At 65.1% G+C, this 18,441-nt stretch overlaps 1 protein-coding gene across 1 annotated transcript in view; it reads left to right on the top strand.

Annotated features, from left to right (window-relative positions):
• Positions 1–252: 252 nt before the first annotated feature.
• The window catches only part of BAIAP2 (BAI1 associated protein 2), a 41,547-nt gene continuing 23,358 nt past the window's right edge, over positions 253–18,441 (top strand). The window contains exons 1-3 of the mRNA XM_025047103.1: positions 253–513; positions 3,794–3,869; positions 5,744–5,830. Of these exons, the coding sequence (XP_024902871.1) occupies positions 268–513; positions 3,794–3,869; positions 5,744–5,830 (409 nt within the window). The 5' untranslated portion in view covers positions 253–267. The remainder of the gene's footprint in view (positions 514–3,793; positions 3,870–5,743; positions 5,831–18,441) is intronic.

Below are 18,441 nucleotides of genomic sequence, written 5' to 3'. Positions count from 1 at the left end.
TCACGTCCACTCATTTGCTAAATAAGCGCTAGCAGAATCTTTTCTGTGGGTCTAACCAAGTGAAATCCAGCTCAAGGCAAGGTCTGTCTCCTCCGGGAAGCCCTCCCAGCACTCACCGAACTCCTGGAGTCAGTTTTATTGTGTTAAGAAGGTCCCCAGAACAGACGTTTCAGTGTGGAGGTGGTAGCGCGATCTCTGTTCAGGGCCCGAGCTGGTCAGTTCTTCTCATGGGGGGCTGCAGTAGGCCCCCCCCCCCCCCCCCCGAAGATGGCTTCCAACTTCCCTGGCACAGGGCAGGGCGCACGCTGCGCAGCCCTCACCCTTGTTCTGACGCCGCTGGGACCTGGCTCCTCAGTGCCCAGGGCAGGTCGGCAGCACCAGGCCCTGACCTGCAGCCTCGGTGGCCCACGGGACAGCGCTGGGGCCCACGTGGAGAGAGGGACGGGCCTAGCTGTGCGGCCGCCTGCGGCTCCACCAGGAACGAGCGGGCAAGCTGTCACCTCCCCAGGCCAGGTCTGTAAAATGGGGCAGGGACCCACACAGACCGGTTCAGGGCGGATCAGGGTGACGGGGGCAGGGGGTGAAGGCCACCCCCTCTCCAGGCAGCTGGGTGGGGTTCTGGCATCATTGTGCCTTTAAGTTTGTTCTTCCAGATGTGGAATGCGGAGACAGAACGTGTGACTGGCTTGGCCACCCACACACACCACCCCCCCCACACACACACACCCACACACACACACACACACCCGCCCCGTGCACACCCAGGGTGCAGGCAGGCATACCAAGGCCACCCCCTCTCCAGGCAGCTGGGTGGGGTTCTGGCATCATTGTGCCTTTAAGTTTGTTCTTCCAGATGTGGAATGCGGAGACAGAACGTGTGACTGGCTTGGCCACCCACACACACCACCCCCCCCACACACACACACCCACACACACACACACACACCCGCCCCGTGCGCACCCAGGGTGCAGGCAGGCACACCACCCATCTGTCCTCTGCCGCAGAGGGGCAGCAGGGTCGCAGAAGGCACGGCCTCACCTGTGCCTCTGAAACAAACTTCACTCCTTGTGGAAGCCCCACCAGGAAGAGCCGGAGGGACCATGGCTGGGACGTGAGCCCAGGAACACACAGGAGCCAGCCAGCGCCGCGCAGGACACAGGCCCTGGGCGGGAGGGGCTCCCCGCGGCTGTTTGTCCCAGCAGACCTGTGACCAAAGTAAATCAAAATGGCTGTCGCTGGCCAGGGTGTGGTCAGGAGCTGGCCAGGCAGGAAGGTCTCCTGGGGCTCGCGGCCGGGTGGGGTCCTGCGGGAGGACGGCCAGCAGGGTGGCTGCACTCAGCTCTCCCACTGGCTCCTGTGGACACGCCCAGCTGGGGTCCCGGGCCAGGCGGGGGTCGGGCGCCCCTGCCATGGAGATGCGGTTGAGGCCTGGGCCCCTGTCACTCCCGGGGCAGCAGGGACCTGCAGCTTTGTGATGTCCCGGGTTGGGGGGGGCTGTGAACCAGCCACACCTGGGCTTGACCCGTCTCTGGCACAGACCTCTCCTCATCCTGGTCCCTCGCACTGGGTATTCTGCAGGGGTGTCCGGGAGGGAGCCCCTCGCAGCACCAGCACCACCGGGCCCCCGCCACGTCCCGTATGAATGTCGCGTTGTCAGTGACTGCGTAGGGAAGTGCCAGCGCCAGACGTGGGGCTTGGCCGGGGAGCAGCCAGCGGAACTGAGCGGTCACGCGCCGCCGCCAGGGCAGACGCCGCGGTTCGCAGCGCAGCTGGCAGAGCCGGAAGAAAACCTGCTCGCGGCTGCGTGGGCTTTCAGTCCCGGCTCGGGGCGTGGTCTCGGCCGTGGGGTCCTGCAGCACCCCGTTCACCCCATAGCTGGCTGGGGCCCTACCATGACAGGTGCGAGCCTGGCGCCTTGAGGCCGTGGGTGCCCGCAGGCGGAGACCACCAGCTTGCAGTCTGTGGAGTGACCGGGGGACCGCTGGGCACTGTCTGTGGAGTGACCGGGGGACCGCTGGGTGAGCCCCAGCCCAGGCTTCCACAGGGCGTGCCCTCTGCGTTTGTGCACTCCTGGCCGGAGGGCAGAACTGACTCTGCCTGGAGTGTCAGCCTCCAGGAAGACAGCAGCCCCTGTGGCCGGCCCAGGGTCCTGGCCACCCGCTCCTCAGTGGAGCGGTGGCGGCGCCCTGCCCAGGTAGCCGGGCTGGCAGCCCGGTGGCTGTCCTGCCCACTTGCCTCCACATTCCTTGTGCGTGAGCTCAGCCACCGCACTAAGGAAGTGAAACTTGGCAGCTGTCCCCAAGTGTCACGGGGAGGGTGTGAGTGGGCCGCCACCGTGAGCCCCTTGGTCGGCCTGTTTCCTGCTGTCACCGGGGATGCCAGCAGGGCTCAGAGGGCGAGCTGTGATGGGGCTTCCTGTTCCGAGTGGGGGAGTGTTCTGGAGTTCAGGCCCCCAAATGGCCACTCTCTGGGGCAGCGTCTCAGACCCGTGTCTGTCCCACAGGGAGAGACCTGCTGAAGCTGCACACACAGGTGCACACAGCCCCGGACGCGGGTCTCAGGGCTGGACCACCCTCAGCGGGCTCGGCCTGGCCTCTGTTCGTTCCCACCGAGCAGGTGTCAACCCTGGCGCGCTCTGCCCTGACGGGGTCTGGGTGGCAGCCAGGACGTTGCGGCCCAAACTCGGCCTGGCCATGTGTGAGCCTTGGGTGGATGACCCCAGGCCTGGCCTCCCGAGCTTGGAGTCCTCCTGGGTGCCCATCCTCCTATCCGGCTGCTGCTATGCGACGTCCCCCCCCCAAGTCCCAGGAACTCTCTAGTTGTGGTGTGTCCAGGTCCCCCACCGGAAGGTCTGGTCCCTCGATCAGTGCCTGGCACCCTGCCCCACCCCTCACGCCCCGTCCGCCCCGTGGCCCTTCATGTTCAGGACGAGCAGGGTGGCCCCTCTCGCTCCTGCCTTCACCCCCTCAGGCCACCGAGCAGCTCTGACGGCCCCCTGCCTCCAGTCTCTGCTCACGAGACGCACCCAGGGTCTCCCCAGGGTCTTCCCTCGTGTCCTTGAGGAAGACCGGTCGTCTGACAGGCCTGAGGACGCGCGATGTGGCTGAGCCGGGCTTCTCCGTGGGCCTCCCCCTGGCGGCTCCCTGGCTGCGGTTGGCGGCCGGCAGTCGGTGTGGGCTCCCCGGGGAATGCGCGGTTGGCTCTTGTTTGTGTGCCTGTTTTTATGCCTCGTAATTAAAACATTTATTTGGCCTTCGAAGCGAAATCTAATTCGTTCAGTCTCAGAGCTGCTGATTCTGACACCGAGATGTCGGGCCACTGGGCACAGAGCCGGGGCGGGGGGGGGATCGCTCAGAGCGTGGCGTTTGCGGATCCGGCCGTGGGGCGCTCATCAGCCAGGGCGCGCTCACCGCTCGCCGACGTGTCACGTGAGGGCCGTGGCGGCCGGGGGCAGGGCTGCGCGTCTGGCTGTGTGGTGGGCGGGAGGGCCTTCCTCGGATGACTCAGCCCTGCCAGACGGGCCAGGCGCCTCCGTCGCCACACATCCGCGAGCCACTGTATGCCACGCGCTGCCCCACGTCCCCGCACACGGCCGCTGCACGGGCTGCGAAGCCCACCACAGCAGTTCTAGCCTCGGCCCCATGGCCCAGATGCGGAAAGGTTATTTGCCCAAGGGCGTCCAAGGCCACAGTGGGGGTTGGGCTCAGGAGGCGGGCCTGTGGCCCCTGGGAGGTGACGCCTCTCTTGCGTGTCGTCCTCACGGCCACTGACGTGCTCTCTGCTCTGTCCCAGACCATCATGGAGCAGTTCAACCCCAGCCTGCGGACCTTCATCGCCATGGGAAAGAACTACGAGAAAGCTCTGGCAGGTGAGGCGCCGTGGGGCCCAGGGCGGGGGACGTTCCGTCCCGGGAACGTCCACGGGCGGGCGCAGGCGCTGAGCCCTGCCGGCCAGTGAGCCCTGACGTCTGTCCCTGCGATGACGGGGATGGAACGTCCTGCAGCGTGGCAAGAGCGTGGGGTCTGGGTTCCGTGTGCCCACGGGCCCTGAGACGAGGGGATGGGGTGTCTTTTTGAGGCTGTAGGATCGTGGTTTAGGTGACGTGGCTGCGGCCCATGGTGGCTTTGGGGTTGGGGCCTGCAGCACGGCCTGGCGAGCAAACTGCAGCTCGCAGAGGGGCGCTGGGTGGCGCAGCTTGAGACCCCACCTGTCCAGCTGGGCACTACAGCAGGGCCGCGGGTGCATCTGGGCCGGCCACGGTGGGGACGCTGTGCCCTTGACCAGTCTCTCCAGGCCAGCAGGCAGGTTTGAACTACAGCATCCTTGTGAGCAGAGCCTCCCCGTCCTGCGCGAGGGTGGCGGCCCCTGCGCTGCACGTGGTGGTGCGCCTGCAGCACCCTGCTCTGCTGTCCCGAGCACCCCCACAGGCCTGTGAGGTCCCAAGAGAGCCAGGAGGCTCCTCTAGACACAGGTTCTGTCCATCCTCGAGCCGAGACCCAGCCTATAGGATTTCAGTGACAACGGCGGGTCCCAGGCGGCGGTGGTGGCCTCTGTCCCCACTGGGAGGTGACGGCAGAGTCCTTGGCCGTCTGGGTCCTGTGTCAGGCCTCTTGCCCCCGCAGTCCCCAGGATGGGTGCACGCGTGTTCTCTGCGGTGTTGATGGACCGAAGACATCTCTGAGCCGAGGCGGCGGGGAGCCCCAGAGGGCTGCAGCCCCATGTGTGCCCAGCTCTTCGATGTGAGGCACAGGTTCCTCTGGGCCTCCCACCCCCACCCGGGTCCCCAAGGCGCTCCGGGGGACTCTAGAAAATCAGAGGTTCCCTCTCTCTGCCTGTTTTCCTGGATCGTCCCAGGGGACAGAGCTCAGCCGGCCCTGTTATCAGCATCACCTCAGCTGCACTCAGCCTCCCCAGCACCAGACTTACGCCAAGTTTGGCCTTTTCCGGCTCGTTTTCGGGAGCCGACCCCTCCACGCAGACCCATCAGCCCACCGGGGCACGGAGCCTGCTCGTGCTCTGGGCTGCAGAACGAGCATGGGGCTGACTGGGGACCGCCTAGTGCAGTTTGACAGCGTGCCCAGCCGCGAGCCCCCAACGGGCTTCCGTAGAAACGGGAGAAACTACTGTGCCGGGGCCCCGCTCAGCTGAGGGTGTTGGTCTGGTGCCACCCGGCTCCTGAGAGGGTCCCCCGTCCCCCGAGGAGGAAGCACAACCCAGGCAGCAGGCGCCAGGCTGAGATTCAGCGGCACTGAGCTTTCCAAGTCCCGTGAGAAGCCTGGCCGCTTGTGATTAGATAACGTGTCCCCGTGGGAAGTGGTGTGAAGCCCTCCTTTCCGTCCCCACCGGCAGTGGTGACTTTAGCAGCTCTGAGCAGCGTGACTCACTTCCAGCTACGAGTCTCGCTGTGACCAGGGACGGTGGGATAGGTTCTCGCTGCAGGTCTGCCGGGGACCTGTGAGTTACTGGGTGTCTCCCCAGGTGGCCTTTGTCCCCTGAATTACCCTCAGCGGCTCCCTACCTCGACTCGCCAGGCACCAGGGGTCGGCACGGCACTTGGACCTGAGCAGCTCTGTACCTGCACGTGTACTGCGTCCTCAGGAGGAGGGAGCGCTCACATGGGGACGAGGGGGGCCACAGGGACGGGGTCAGGCCCGGCCCAGACTGAAGCATGTTCGGCCGGACCACGGCGCTGGGGTCTGCTCAGTCCCTAGTGGGAAAGTAACCCTCTGTTTCCTCCCTCAGGTGTCACCTACGCGGCCAAAGGCTATTTCGACGCTCTGGTGAAGATGGGTGAGCTGGCCAGCGAGAGCCAGGGCTCCAAGGAGCTCGGTAAGAGCCTGGTCCCTGAAGTCCCCAGTGCACCCGGCAGGCCTGGGTTCCAGGCCCGTGTTTGGTCTGCCTGTGCTTTGGGATCAGGTTTTAGCTGTCAAATGAGGAAAGATCTTCTAAAATGACGACACCCCTCAGCGCTGGCAAGTGTTGTAAGGGATGTGCTCTGCTGAGCAGGGTCCCTGGCAGCCTTGGGTGCTGCTGGGAGCTGATTCTGGTGGCTTCATCATCCTGAGCAGCCCAGCCAGGTGAAGAGACGAGACAGAGCCACATTCACAGGTGTTCATGCCGAAACTTGAGTGGCTGACGGGAGCCATTTTAAAAGTTGGGCTTAGGTGATGGCACTGAACGACACAGGCGGTTTTGGTATGAAAGTGAGTGACAAGGACGCCTTAGTCTGGTGGGACTGGTTTTGTAAAAATACACTGTGGGTGCTCACGTCCCGTGACAAGTGGAGGACAGGACCCCAGATCGGTGGGATTCCCGGGCTGGGACTTCCTTTCTGCTTTGCCTGTGGTTCTGGTTTCGCACGTTTTCTGGGACGAGCTCACAGTGCTTTGGTGATCGAGGTGCATGAAACACGAGAGAGAAGTCAGGGTCCACTGCGTCACCGGAGGCCTGGGTTGCGTCAGCAGGCTTAGGCACAGCCCCCGTGTCGCTGGCGATGGCGCCAGGCCAGGGTTTGCCACCCGGCTGCCGGCTCCTGCTCACACTGTCCCACGCCGGGAGTCAGGCCTGTCCACTGCGGGGCTTTGCTGTGGCTGCCACGCCCGTGACCGGGGACGCGGAGGCCCGGCGCTGTTCCCGGCAGGCCTCCTGGCTGTGGCTGCCCTAGCACGCGGCGTCCAGATTTCCATGAGGCAGTGTGAAGATGCCGCTGTGGTGCTGCCGGACGCGACCGCAGGGCCTGCCGGGCTGAGCGGGGGCAGCAGGGCCAGGAAGCTGTGCGGACGTGGCCGGGGGGCGGGCAGCAGGGGCAGGAAGCTGTGCGGATGTGGCCGGCCGCGGCAGTGACCGAGGCCGGACTCCGCGCAGGGTGGGCTCAGCTCTCGGAGAGGATCCTGGGTGCAGGAGCTTCTGTCCCCTGGAACTGCCCGAGCCCGGAGTTCCGGAGTTTGCGCGCGGCTTCCCCATGCGGCCATGACTGGGCATTAACTTAGTCTCCAGCCCTGTTTCCTCCCCAGCACATGGAGCTGAAAGTTCCAGTCCCGATCATGGCCTGGTGTCTGTGGTGATAGCTCCACCCAGGAGCCACCCAGAGGCCCCGCCATAAAACAGAAGACATGCCTGGCACCCGAGGCTGTCCAAGGGACTCAGGCTCGGTGTCAGGAACCGGAGGCGGAGACCAGGCAACACTGCTGCTCACATCACAGCAGCCCCGCCTCGTCCCTCACAGGCCGTGTGACCGGCCATGAGTCCCGCGCAGCCCGGTCACAGGTGTCCCAGAGCACTGCCCGTGCCCCAGAAGCAGCCCCGTCCCCACCATGGTCGCTTCCCATTCTGGTGCCTGCTCTGGACAACTCGCAGGGTGGGCCGCACGCTGGCCCGTCGTGACCTCTGCACCTGGCCGCGCTCACTGCCGGTGCTGCCGGGCTCCTCCGTGTCACGCACGGTCAGCATTGCGTTCCTTCCGTGGGGGACCACGCTTGCCCGTCCACACACTGTGGCGGCCGTCGGGTGTCCACCTCTGGACTGACAGTGCACGTGGACGTGTGTCTCTCGTGCCCCTGGTCTGAGAATGAATGGTCCCTGTGCCCCCACCGCCGAGGCCCCGTCCGCTCTGCGTTTTCCTAGGGTCCCCCGGAAATTCCTCCTGCTCACCCCTTCCCGCCCCCGGGCGAGGCGGCCAGCGCTCCGCTTCGCGCCCTGCAGCTGGCCGGCATTTCGTAGAGTTTCCACGTGCGGGGTCACGCGGTGTGGACCACACGCTTCCGCTTCGCGCCCTGCAGCTGGCCGGCATTTCGTAGAGTTTCCACGTGCGGTTTCACGCGGTGTGGACCACACGCTTTCACCCGCGTGATCGTTCGGGAAGCCGTACCTGGCAGCCTTAGGGCGGAGTCGGCCCCATGGTGCAGGCACCCGACACTCGTGCGTGCAGCCTTCCGCTCGTGGACACTTAGGTGTTGCCAGTTTGGGGCGTTTCTCTCACGAACTAACCGCGTTGAGCGTCTTTCGCGGCTCGTTGCCCGTTTGTGTAACTCTCCAGCGACGTGTCTGCAAACTTTCCTCTCTCTCCTGTTGAGTTTCGTCTCGTTATTGAGCTATCGAGATTCCCCGTGTGTTCTAGACAGACGTGTTCTCTCAGATGAATTTTGCAAATGTTTTTCTTTAATCTGGTTTGCTTTTTCATTTTTGTGTTTGCAGAAGAACGAAGATGTTTAATCTTAATGAAACCCACTTGGTGGATCTTCCTGTTGAGTGGTGGTCCGGGGGGTTTTATTGCTGCATTGATAACTTGGCTCGTTCCGGGGTCAGCACTCGCCCCGCTCTGTTCGTGGTGTGTCCAGTGCACCGTCATTAGCTCACTGCCACCCGGTGCCCCAGCTCACCTGGCTGTCTCCCCTCCTTTTGGGGTGTGCCCTTCTGCAGCCCCACCCACTGCTCCTCCCGGTCGGCTCGCCTTCTGTATGCCAGGACTGTTTCCCGGGTTCCGTGTTTTTGGGGCCCTGTTTCATTCCCTCAGTCAGATTGCCCTTCCCTTTAACAGCTTCTCGGCAGGCCAGGAAGTCCGTTTGTGACCTGGTGCTCGCTGGTGGCTTGGAGGGCTTGGCCACCGGGGTCTTCGCTGCTGCTCAGACGCTGGTTTTTTTGATGTGAGTTTGTTTTCTTTTTCTGGAGGCTTTTGTCATCTTTGTCTTTGGGTGGATGTTGTGGAATTTCCTGACACTGCCTGGGTGTGTTGCAGAGGGAGTCCCCAGGAGGCTGGAGAGCAGAGAGCACCCCTCCCGTGGGTCACAGGAGGAGTAACAGTGTTTAAGCCGTGACCCCTGGGTCAGGAGAAATGGGGGGCCACCTGGAGGGGTGCGGACGGGAGCAAGGGATGCGTCCATGAGTACGAGGCAGGGAGCCTGCGAGGCCCGAGGGAGGGGGCCGGGGACGGGCTGCGGGGAGGCGGGCTTGTGCGGCGGGCCCATCTGCGGGTACCAGTGGGGCGTGTGCGTTTCGCTGCTGCGGAATGGCCGAGGTCACGTGACGAGCACAGTGGGCTTCTCTGCTCTCCTCTCCGCCAGTCGTCAGGTGACTCCTGGCAGGTGGTTCTGCTCTGAAGGAGCCCATGGGACCGTGACACTGAGCCCCACCACAGGGTGACCTCCCACGACAGCCACCGTGGGAGCAGATTCACGTCCTGCCCAGGGGCTGGTGCCACCCTGCAAGGCCACCTCCCTCGTGGCCTGGGCCCTTTTGGCTGACCCTGCCGTCCCCTAGGGGGAAGATCAAAACCAAGACCAGTATCTCGGTCACCACTGGGCCAGATCGTTTTCAGTTTATCGTGACTCGGGGTGTCGTGGCTGCCGGGGTACCACAGGGGCCCTGCACAGTGACCTGCGGAGAGGGGCGAGGTCGCCCAGGCCCTTCCAAGCCTCTCACGTCTCCCCACCGTGAGGCCCTGGTGATTTCAGATTTGGGGTCCCTTGCTCTTGGCCAGGGTGTGGAGCACGGGGGTCCATAGGGCACTTTAGCTGCTGGTCCTATGGGACAGTGTCATTGGGGTTTAGGTGTCCCAGTCACTTGCTTAGGACAAGTTTTTCTGCCGGTCTTAGTTCCTTGGCCCCGTTAACCACTTGCTTCAAGGTTGTCTGAGCCCCCTGCCAAGGCTGCCCCCGACAGGGCCATGCTGGTTCCTGGATGTGCCTGGACAGGGACACGCTGCTCCCTCCGCCTGGCGTGTGGTCCGTGTCTGCAGCTGTCAGCCCTGACTGGGGATGCGGGTCCCTAACTTGGTTCCATCTTCAGTAACTTCGTCTGCTCGTTGGTCAGTGAGAGGTGTCCCTTGCTCCCAGGATGGCGGCTGCTGGGGTGTGTGCAGGCCGCGTCCGAGTGCGTAAAGCAGGGGAGGGTGGCCGTGTTCTCCTGCTGCGCCGACTTGTCCTCTGTCCCGCAGTCGTTGTCCCACGCTGAGTTTGGTTTCCTCTGTTCTCCCTGTGCACAGCCCTGGGGCCCGCTCATTTCTGACCACTTCTCCTTAGACCTTATCCCCCAGGATGGGACAAAGGGACACGGTGTTCCTGCTGTCTGGGGTGAAGCAGGGCCCCCAGGGGGTGGCCTGGGGTGGCTCCTGGGGAGGTGGCGCTCCAGCCGGGCCTGGAGGCGGCGTCGGGGCACTCTGCTTGCGCTGACCCCGTCCGAGGCCGGGCGCTGTGTCCTTTGGACCAGAGATTGTTTTTCAGAGGCCTGGTCTCCACGCCAGCAAAGCGGGCTCTGTCCGGCCTGACTCCCTGTGGCTGTGGCCCCTGGCGGCCGTTCCCGTCCACCCTGTTTCTGTGCCGCTCCCTGCCTTTCCTTTGTGGTTCTTCCTGCCTTTTCTCTCCCACGGGAGGGGGTGGCGGCAGCTCCCCAAGGGGCGGTCAGGCTCAGCCACAGCCCTGAGGACGATGTAGGAGCCACACGCTGATCCTACGGAGGGCAGCGTGCCCCTCCCCGCTCCCCTCCCCCCACTAGGCAGACGGGGCTGCTCCGGGGGACCCCCCAGGTCGTGGAGTAGAGACTGTGGCAGTCCCTGTGGTGGTCAGAGCCAGCGACACCGGAGCTGTGGGCGGCAGCCGGCTGCCCTTCGCCCTCTCCCGCGGAGCTGCGCGGCCGCCCTGCCTTTGTCCCGCCGGCCTGTGCTGCAGCCTCGCAGAGGGCGCCGCCTGTCATCTCCGGACTTCCTTCCCGCGGTGGACAGACCTGCTTTGATATGCGGGCTGCTCAGGGAGTGCAGGACTGCCGAGAGTCGAGTTCCGGAATCTTCCGCAGCCTGCTAATCCCCACGCCAGCAGCCGCCAGCGCCTGCCTTCGGTGTCGCAGGTCTGTGTTGAGGCAAGCTCGGTGCCGCCTTTGTCCTGCAGGGCTAATGAGGGAGCGGGCCCGCCTCCGATCCGTCTGCGCCGGGCATCTGCTCCTGGAGGTGCCAGCCACGGACGCTGCTCCGTGTAGGGCGGGAGCTGTCCAGGGCATCCCACTGACGCTCCGCCGTCTGCGGTACCCCAGGGTCGCTGCACACCTGAGCACGTCCCACCTCCGAGCAGGCCCTACCTTTCTCCCCAGGAGACTGTGCACGGGGCAGGCTGGGCCTGAGACGGAGGAAGCGGGAGGTGGAGCCAGAGGCCCAAGGCCCCAGGGCTCCTGGGCCAGTGTCCTGCCGCAGGCCAGTGGGCGGGCGACTCAGGTGCTCTGCACTGGTCACTCATGCAGGAAGAGGGTTGCATCTGGTTTAGCAGGGAGGCTGGGGTTACATGCGCCTCTGGAATGTTCTAGACTTTTTAAGAAGGCACCACTCTCATTGCAGTGAGTGGCACAGCCTTTTTTGAGCTTTGTTTCCTCCGCTCATGGCCGAGTGTGTCCCCTCCCTGGCCGGCTTGTCCACCTGCGTGGCTGAGCGGCTGCTCTGTTCCGGCCTCGCCATCTCCTGAGGCCTCTGCCGTGCTCCCCACCTCGGTCGGGATCCTGGGGCGTGTGTGTGCTTGCAGGGCCTAGAGGCAGCCATCTGGGGTGCCTGCACTCGTGAGGGCAGGGGCTCCATGCGGGGCACAGCCAGTGGGCGGGGTGCCCCCGGGAAGGAGGCAGCTCCCTGTGCCTGAAACTGGGCTGGGTTTGGCCACTGAGTCACTGGATCAAGGTGTGGGCTGAACACCTCTGGCGTTGGCTGCCATCCACACCTGGTTGCCCGAGTGACAAGCAGAGGCCAGTGTTCCCAGGCCCGCCTTGGGGACGCGCCCTGTGGGACTCGGTGCCTCCTCTCCTTCCTGCAGCCATCGCTGCCTCTCCCAGGTGGGCCTCACACTCGGAGGCACAGGATGGCCGTCTGTGTGTGGTGCTGCTGACGCTCTCGCCGTGTGACCCCAGGGCCTCAGAGACGGTCTCCAGATGCGTCCTGCTGTCTGCGGCGGCTCCGAGATGGTGCTGTGGGCTCCTGTGCTCCCTGTGAGCTGGGAGGTTGTCTGGCTGCACGACGGTCCCTCCCGTGTCAGAACGCCCACACTGGGCAGTGAGATGGTGTCCCAGCCCCTCCGCTGGGCACCCCCAGCGTCCCCTAGCGGCCACCAGCTGGCCGGTCAGGAGCAGCCAGTGCTGAACCTGCCTCGAGCCCCTCCCGGCCAACGCCTCCAGCGCTTGCCCTGCTGTCCCCGCCCCCTCCATAGGACCTGGAGGCGGTGCCCTGGGACAGCTGCCAAGAGCGGGGCTGGCATGTGAGCCGGCACCGGGCCCTGGGGAGAGAGGCCACGCTCCTGGCCTCCTGGGGCCCGACTCTGGATGGCTTTTCTGCAGAGGCTCTGTCCTCAGCTCGGACGCTGAGTAGGTTGAAGCTAACCGTGGCGGGGGGACAGCCACTCTGTCCTAGGCTCTGTTCACTCAGCCGAGCATGGCCACCGAGGCCTGGGAGCTGAATGAGAGGAGGGGCTGGGGGCTGGGTGTCCCAGCAGGGTGTCCCTGCCCGGGGCCTCCCACGTGCCTGCTCTGCTTGCCCTGATGGTGCCGGGTTGTCCAGACGGATCGATAAGTGGTCCCACCGTGTTCTTGTGGTGACTCTGGCACAGCAGGAGTGTTAGCTGGCCACGTGCGCATGTCCTCTGGGTGTCCAGGGACTTGTTCTGGGGCCGGACTATCATGGGGAACAGCAGTGGGTGGCCTAGTCTCTTCCAAGGATGGGCCGATGGCCACGGGGCCTCTGGCCTGGTGACTGGGGGTCGTGCCTGGGAGGAAGCGAGCAGCCATCTTTAGCCCTGGTGCCGACTTGAGCGTTCCCGCCAGTGATGAGGAGCTGCATCGGGTCTCTGAGAGCCAGGTCTGCGGGTTCTCTTAAGAGGAGACTGGGCACCGTGGGGACTGTCCTGTTTTCCTGGCACGTAGCAAGAGGCTCGAGAAGGCGTGCCCTTCCTATGGCAGCATGTCCCGGCTGGGCCTCAAGCCCAAGGCCTTGAGCACGAAGGCACGAGGACAGTTCTGCCACCACGGCCACCTGGCCCTGAGCACCTAGCTGCCCAGTCCCAGGGCCCCCCGCTGCCAGTGTTTCTTGGCGCTGTCGGCGGACCGCCCCACGGGCATCTCTGAGGACCAGAGCTGCTCCCTTGTCCGTTGTCCAGCAGGAGCCGGCAGCCCTAGAGTGTCCCCATGCACAACGGTGGCTGCAGGCTGGGCACAGGGGCGGGCTCACGAGCCTCTGGCACATTGCCGCCGCCCCTGGCGTCCCCGGCGTCGGTGGGTGGGGCGGGCACATCGGAGGCACCGCTTACACCACAGCGACCTGGTGTACGGACGACCAGCTCTATTCAAGTGGCCTCTGTTCCTGTTGGTGTCTTAGAAGATTTCGGGGAAGTTGGTGCCTGGTGATTTCCCGGAGAGTTAACTGGGGAGTCCAGTGGGTGGGATGACCAAGGGCCCCCATGCTCACAGTGGAGGGTCCTTGGAAAGGCGTGGGCAGCAGCTCTTCCCCATGGTGGGGGGTCTCCTTTGGGCCGGGGAGGGGGCTTCGTTCGGCTCCTGTGCCCTGGAGAGCAGGTGTGTCCTGGGGCGGGGGGCATGGCACCTGCGCCCTCCGAGAGAGCAGCAGGGCCTGTGCGGCTTCAGGCTTTAGGCCTGGTCTGCCCGCCCTGCGGAGCACGTGGCATCCCGTGGCCGGGCGCTGGGCTCGCTCTGCCAGGCGGCCTCCGTCACTCACCCTTGCTTTGGGTAGAAACGTAGGAAGAAAAACTGCTCTGTTCACATCTCGTGTCTTGCAAGTCGCGTCAGGCAGGAGAGACGCGGTGTGTGAGAGCGACGAGGCTGCTGGGTGCTGGGTGCTGGGGCTGCTGGGTGCTGGGTGCTGAGGCGAGTGCGTGGGTGAGGGGGCGGGGCCGGGGTGCAGGGGGGAGGTGCCTGCCCCGCTCCGCCCTCCCCCAAGCCTGCTGCTGTGGGCCCGGCTCAGCCATGGCCTGCCCTGGGGCCCGTCAGGAAAGACGGCCGATGAGCCAAAGTCCCCACCAGACGCGGGGCCACCGCCTCCACGTGTCTTCCAGGGCTCAGCCCCGTCCTCCGTGTCCTCTGGTTGGCGAGTCCCTTTGAAGCAACTCTGGACAGATGGCCTGGGAGCCTCGTGCCCCGGCCGTGTGACTGCACGCCTGATGGCTCGCTGAGGCTGCGACCAAGTGCGGGTCCGGCTCAGGAGACCCAGGGCGGCCTGAGGTGGTTCTGAGCAGACTCAGGGCCTGCCTGACCAGGGGAGGTGGGGTGTAGGCTGGGGACCACAGGGACAGGGAGGCGGCCAGCCCGGAAGGGTGGTGACTGCACTGGCCGGCCCGTCCTCTCCTTCGTCCCCCAAAGCCCCGGCACCAGGTACCAGCTATGGGCACGACGTTGGCCCTGAGGGCCCTCCCGTCCAGTTCTGTAGGGCAGCCCCCCAGGGAGGGTCGCTGTCTGTGGTCATCACTGTGGCAAATACAATCATTGGATTCCCTCTTGCATGTCCCCCACCCCCTGCCACCTTCCATTTTGAGAGGACCCCTACTTCTTTCTTCCTGGGAGGAGCTGGCAGCTCTGAGGCCAGCAGAGAGGACGGCGGGGTGGGTGGGGCTGGGGGCGGGGCCGGCCCCCGGCTGGGTTTCCTCACACTGTCCAGCTTCATGTTTGTCCCGTGGTCCCCATGCCCTGCCCACAGCGCCCCCCACCCCCGCCGTCCATCTTCCCATCGTGGGGCTCTGTATTTGCCCTTGCTCAGGCCCACGCTCATTAGCTCTCAGGGTGGCTTTTGTTTGGGAAGCCACCAGAGTCATAGAACAAGCGTTGGGAGTGCTTCAGAATGTTCCAGAAGGTGATGTGTTCCCAGCCAGGTGTAAGTAGTTGACGGACCCTTCGGCTCAGAGGCCCTGTGCCACAAGCAGGGAACACGACCTCTGGCGGCCCCTCCTGGAGTAACAGATGCCTGAGAAATTAATGTTTCGACCTCTGCGGCCACTTGGCCGTGACAGTGCATCCCCAGGAGCCCGCCAGATCCGAGGTGGCTGGAGGTCACGTCTCTGCAGGAAGCACAGATGCTTCGTCCGTGACCCCGGCACCGTCTGTGGCTGCCGAGGACCCCGCACAGCTGTGCCTGAGGGCGGCGGAGAGCACCGCAGTCCCACCCACCCCAGCCCGGCACACGCGTGCACATGCGTGCACACGCACACGCCGCTCACAGCCGCGCAGTCATGGCTGTGCTGGTCTCGTCCCCGCGTCTCCGGGCGGGTCGCCGGGCGGGGCCCCCCGGGCCTGCCTGCTCCTCGCCGCGGTCCTCCCCTGCAGCTGGGGTCCCAGACCCAGCAGGGCGGGGGTGGCCGCAGCACAGAGTTCCACTCCCGCGGTCCCTGCCGTCCCCACCCCACACCCCCGCCTCCCAGGCTGTCAGACTCGACCGGCGAGGCGGGTGGCCCTGGCCTGGGCCACCTTCATCCGGGAGTGAGGGGTTCTCTCAGCACCCCTACAATCAGGCCTCGTGGCTCTGCGAGTTCTCAGGGTCTGCCCCCCACCAAGACGCCCCTTCTTTCTGCGGCACTCACACTTGTCAGTCTGGCCTCTGTGCCGAGAAGCACGGGTCTCCCCACTGCGACACCCGGATGCCCTGCTCCAAGTCCCGCCTGGGTCATGGCCTCACGGACACCCCGCCTGATGTGTCCGTGACCTTGGTCCCCTGCCTGACACACGGCCACCCCCGCCCGTCGCGCAGGTCTGCCCCGCAGGGAGTCTCGCTGGCCACCTCGGAGCCATCTGCCCGTCTCCTGCGCCGCTTCCGTGTGCTTCCCCGTCACTCGTGGCCGGCTCAGGCCGCTGGGCTTCTCCCCGGGAGCCGTCGCCCGGCCTCAGGCCTGCGGTGCCTCAGCAGAAACGTGTTCTTTTCTGACACTAAAGACGACGTCACTGCAAATCCCGTGAGGGGCCGTCGCGGCTCCCGTGGGGTCAGAGTCCAGCGTCCTGGCCAGGGAGGGGCCCTCGGGTGGGCCGCCCTGCACCCTAACAGCCTGCCAGTGGCCAAACCCCAGGGCCCAAGGCCCCCGACCCCCATCTTCTAAACGGCCCCCCTGCATTCAAGCTCCTCCTCAGTCACGTCAGTTGCAGATTGTGAGAACACTATCTTTTCACCCAAAAAAAGCAACGAAAACCAGCCTAATCCTAAAAAACGTCAACGTCGTGGGGGAAAGCAACACGCAAGGGGCCCCTCCAGGTCAGAGGCTGGGGGGCAGCGCTTCCGGGGCCGCCGCACGTCGGTCTTTGTGATCCGCGCCCTGCGGTTGGCGTCGAACCCTCGTGAAACGTCGTGCACGTAAACGCACTGACCGTCAGGAGACCTGTGTGCGGCCTGGGGCAGGGCAGCCATCGGGGGGCGTGCGGGGACGCCCGGGACCGTGGGCGGCCTGAGTGTCAGGCAGGGGGACCGTGCTGTTGTGCTTGGTGCTGAATCTCCAAGGGTTCAGGGAAGGAAGCATGCGTGTGTGTGTGAGCACTTGTGCGTGTGTACGTGTGTGTGCGTGTGTCAGAGCTGAGGCGAATATAGCTAACGCCGTGCGGGACCCCGGCGCCGGGCGGGTGGTGGGTATTCATGGTGGTCTCGCCGCACTGCAGGGCAGGCAGGTCGGGCTGGCAGGGGCATGTGCCGTGTGTCCTTTAAGCCACAGAGAAGGTTGGACTCTGCAAACCCGTGACTCACGGCCCTTTTGATGGCTGAGCCATTCCCACCAGTTCACCCAGGGCCGTTGGTGCCTCAGGGGACTGCCTGGTGCCGTGTTGAGTTCAAGTGGGAGGCGGGGCCGCACCTGTGCTGGTCAGGCCCAGAGAAGCAGCAGACAGTCTCGCTGCCGCTGCCAGTGGCTCCCTGTGGCCTCTGGGGTCCTCTGAACGCTGAGCCCATCTTCCCCTCCCTCCATCGGCGTGTGCACCTGTGCTGCTGGCCCCAGCCATGGCCCCTCCACTTGGGAGGGCGCGGCCACGTGGACGACGCGGCCATGTGGACGGCGTCCCTCTCTTAACCTGAAGATTCGAAGCCGGTTTGAGGTCCCTGAGGGCACCACACGTGTTAAGGCCAGAGCCGAAGGTGTGCAGGGAGGGGACTCGCTGTGGGCCTCTTAACGCGAAGGCTAGACACGGGGTGGGTGGGCTGAAGAAGGCTCAGCCTTGTCTTGCAGGCCTCCGTGTTTGATGGGTCTGTCCCCGTGTGGCCTGTCTCCTGTCCCTGCTCCTGGCGGCCCTCGCCCTGTCTCTACTCCCGAACCCTCTCTCGCTGCCGGGCCCCCAGCTCCAGGGTTTGCTGACTCACGGGTGGATGTGGCGGGGCTGCCCTCTGTGGTACCCGGTGTCCCCCTTTGCTCTGGCAAGGCTGAGTGGGAGCCGCTGTTGACACCTGGCTTTTCGGGCTTAGCTTCCCCTGTGGGCCCAGGGGCCGTGCCGCCGGCACTGACGAGCCAGCAGGAAGGTCCTGCTCTGGGCAGGGTGTGCCTGGGGCCATGTCCCTGCCTCGTGCTGTCCTTTGAGCTCGGGAGGGGAGGGGTCCCGGAGCCCAAGGAGGAGGTGGGGTCCCAGGACCTTCAGCCGTCATCCCAGACCGGGACGTACGGGGTCAGAGGACAGCGATGTCGCTGACGGCCGAGATTTTCACGCTCTTTGGGGGACCTGGTTCGGGGCACAGCCTGGTCTCACGGCACCGTGTGCTTCCTGTGCCCTTGGCAGTGGAAACGTCCACTGTGGGCCGGTTTGTGCAGCCACCGGCTTGCAGCGTGGGGAGCACGTGCGCCTCGGCTGCGTCCCCAGCCCGCCGACAGCACGGCTCTGGGTCTGCGGACGGGCCAGCTCAGAGGGTAGGGCTCCGGGGGTGGGGACAGGGCCCGTGCGGTATCCTCACGTGCCCTGCCGGCACCAGGAAATCCTCTCCGGAGCCTGCGTTTCCCAATGTTCTGAACTGGTTTGTGCAGGTTTTTAAGGAAAGCGTGTTTTAGTTTGATCTTGGCAGTGAACTTTAAACTTCTGGGGCCTAAAGGGCAGGGCCGGCAGTGTGGGCACTGCCCCCGCGGGGACTCTGCTGGACCGTGCGTGGCCGGGGCAGCTGCTCGATTCCCGTCTCATTCACGGCTTCGATGCCCCTCGTGAGGGCCCCGGGGGCAGAGGGTGGGGGTGCGAGGCCAGTGCCCACGAGGCCAATCCAGGGCCTCTGACACAGGAAGACCCCGCGTCTCAAGAACACGGACAACGCCCCGGAGGCTTCCTGGTCTCGTGGCCCGGATGTCCGTCTGGGAACTTGACAGGACTCCGTCTGCCGCGCCAGAGAAGCGGGGCCGAGCCAGCTTCCCGGGCTCGACCCGGTGGTTCTAGGTGTCGGGGAACAAACGGGCTACGGAGGATGGGTCAGAAGGTGGCATGAGAAAGTCTGTCCCCATCCTCGCCTGAAAGGGAGCCACTGGGACAAACGGCGG

This window comes from Pteropus alecto, unplaced genomic scaffold (genome assembly GCF_000325575.1).
Source record: "Pteropus alecto unplaced genomic scaffold, ASM32557v1 scaffold134, whole genome shotgun sequence".
Lineage (NCBI taxonomy): Eukaryota > Metazoa > Chordata > Mammalia > Chiroptera > Pteropodidae > Pteropus > Pteropus alecto.
Note: the sequence above shows the minus strand (reverse complement) of the source record. Positions and strands in the feature narration are given on the sequence as shown.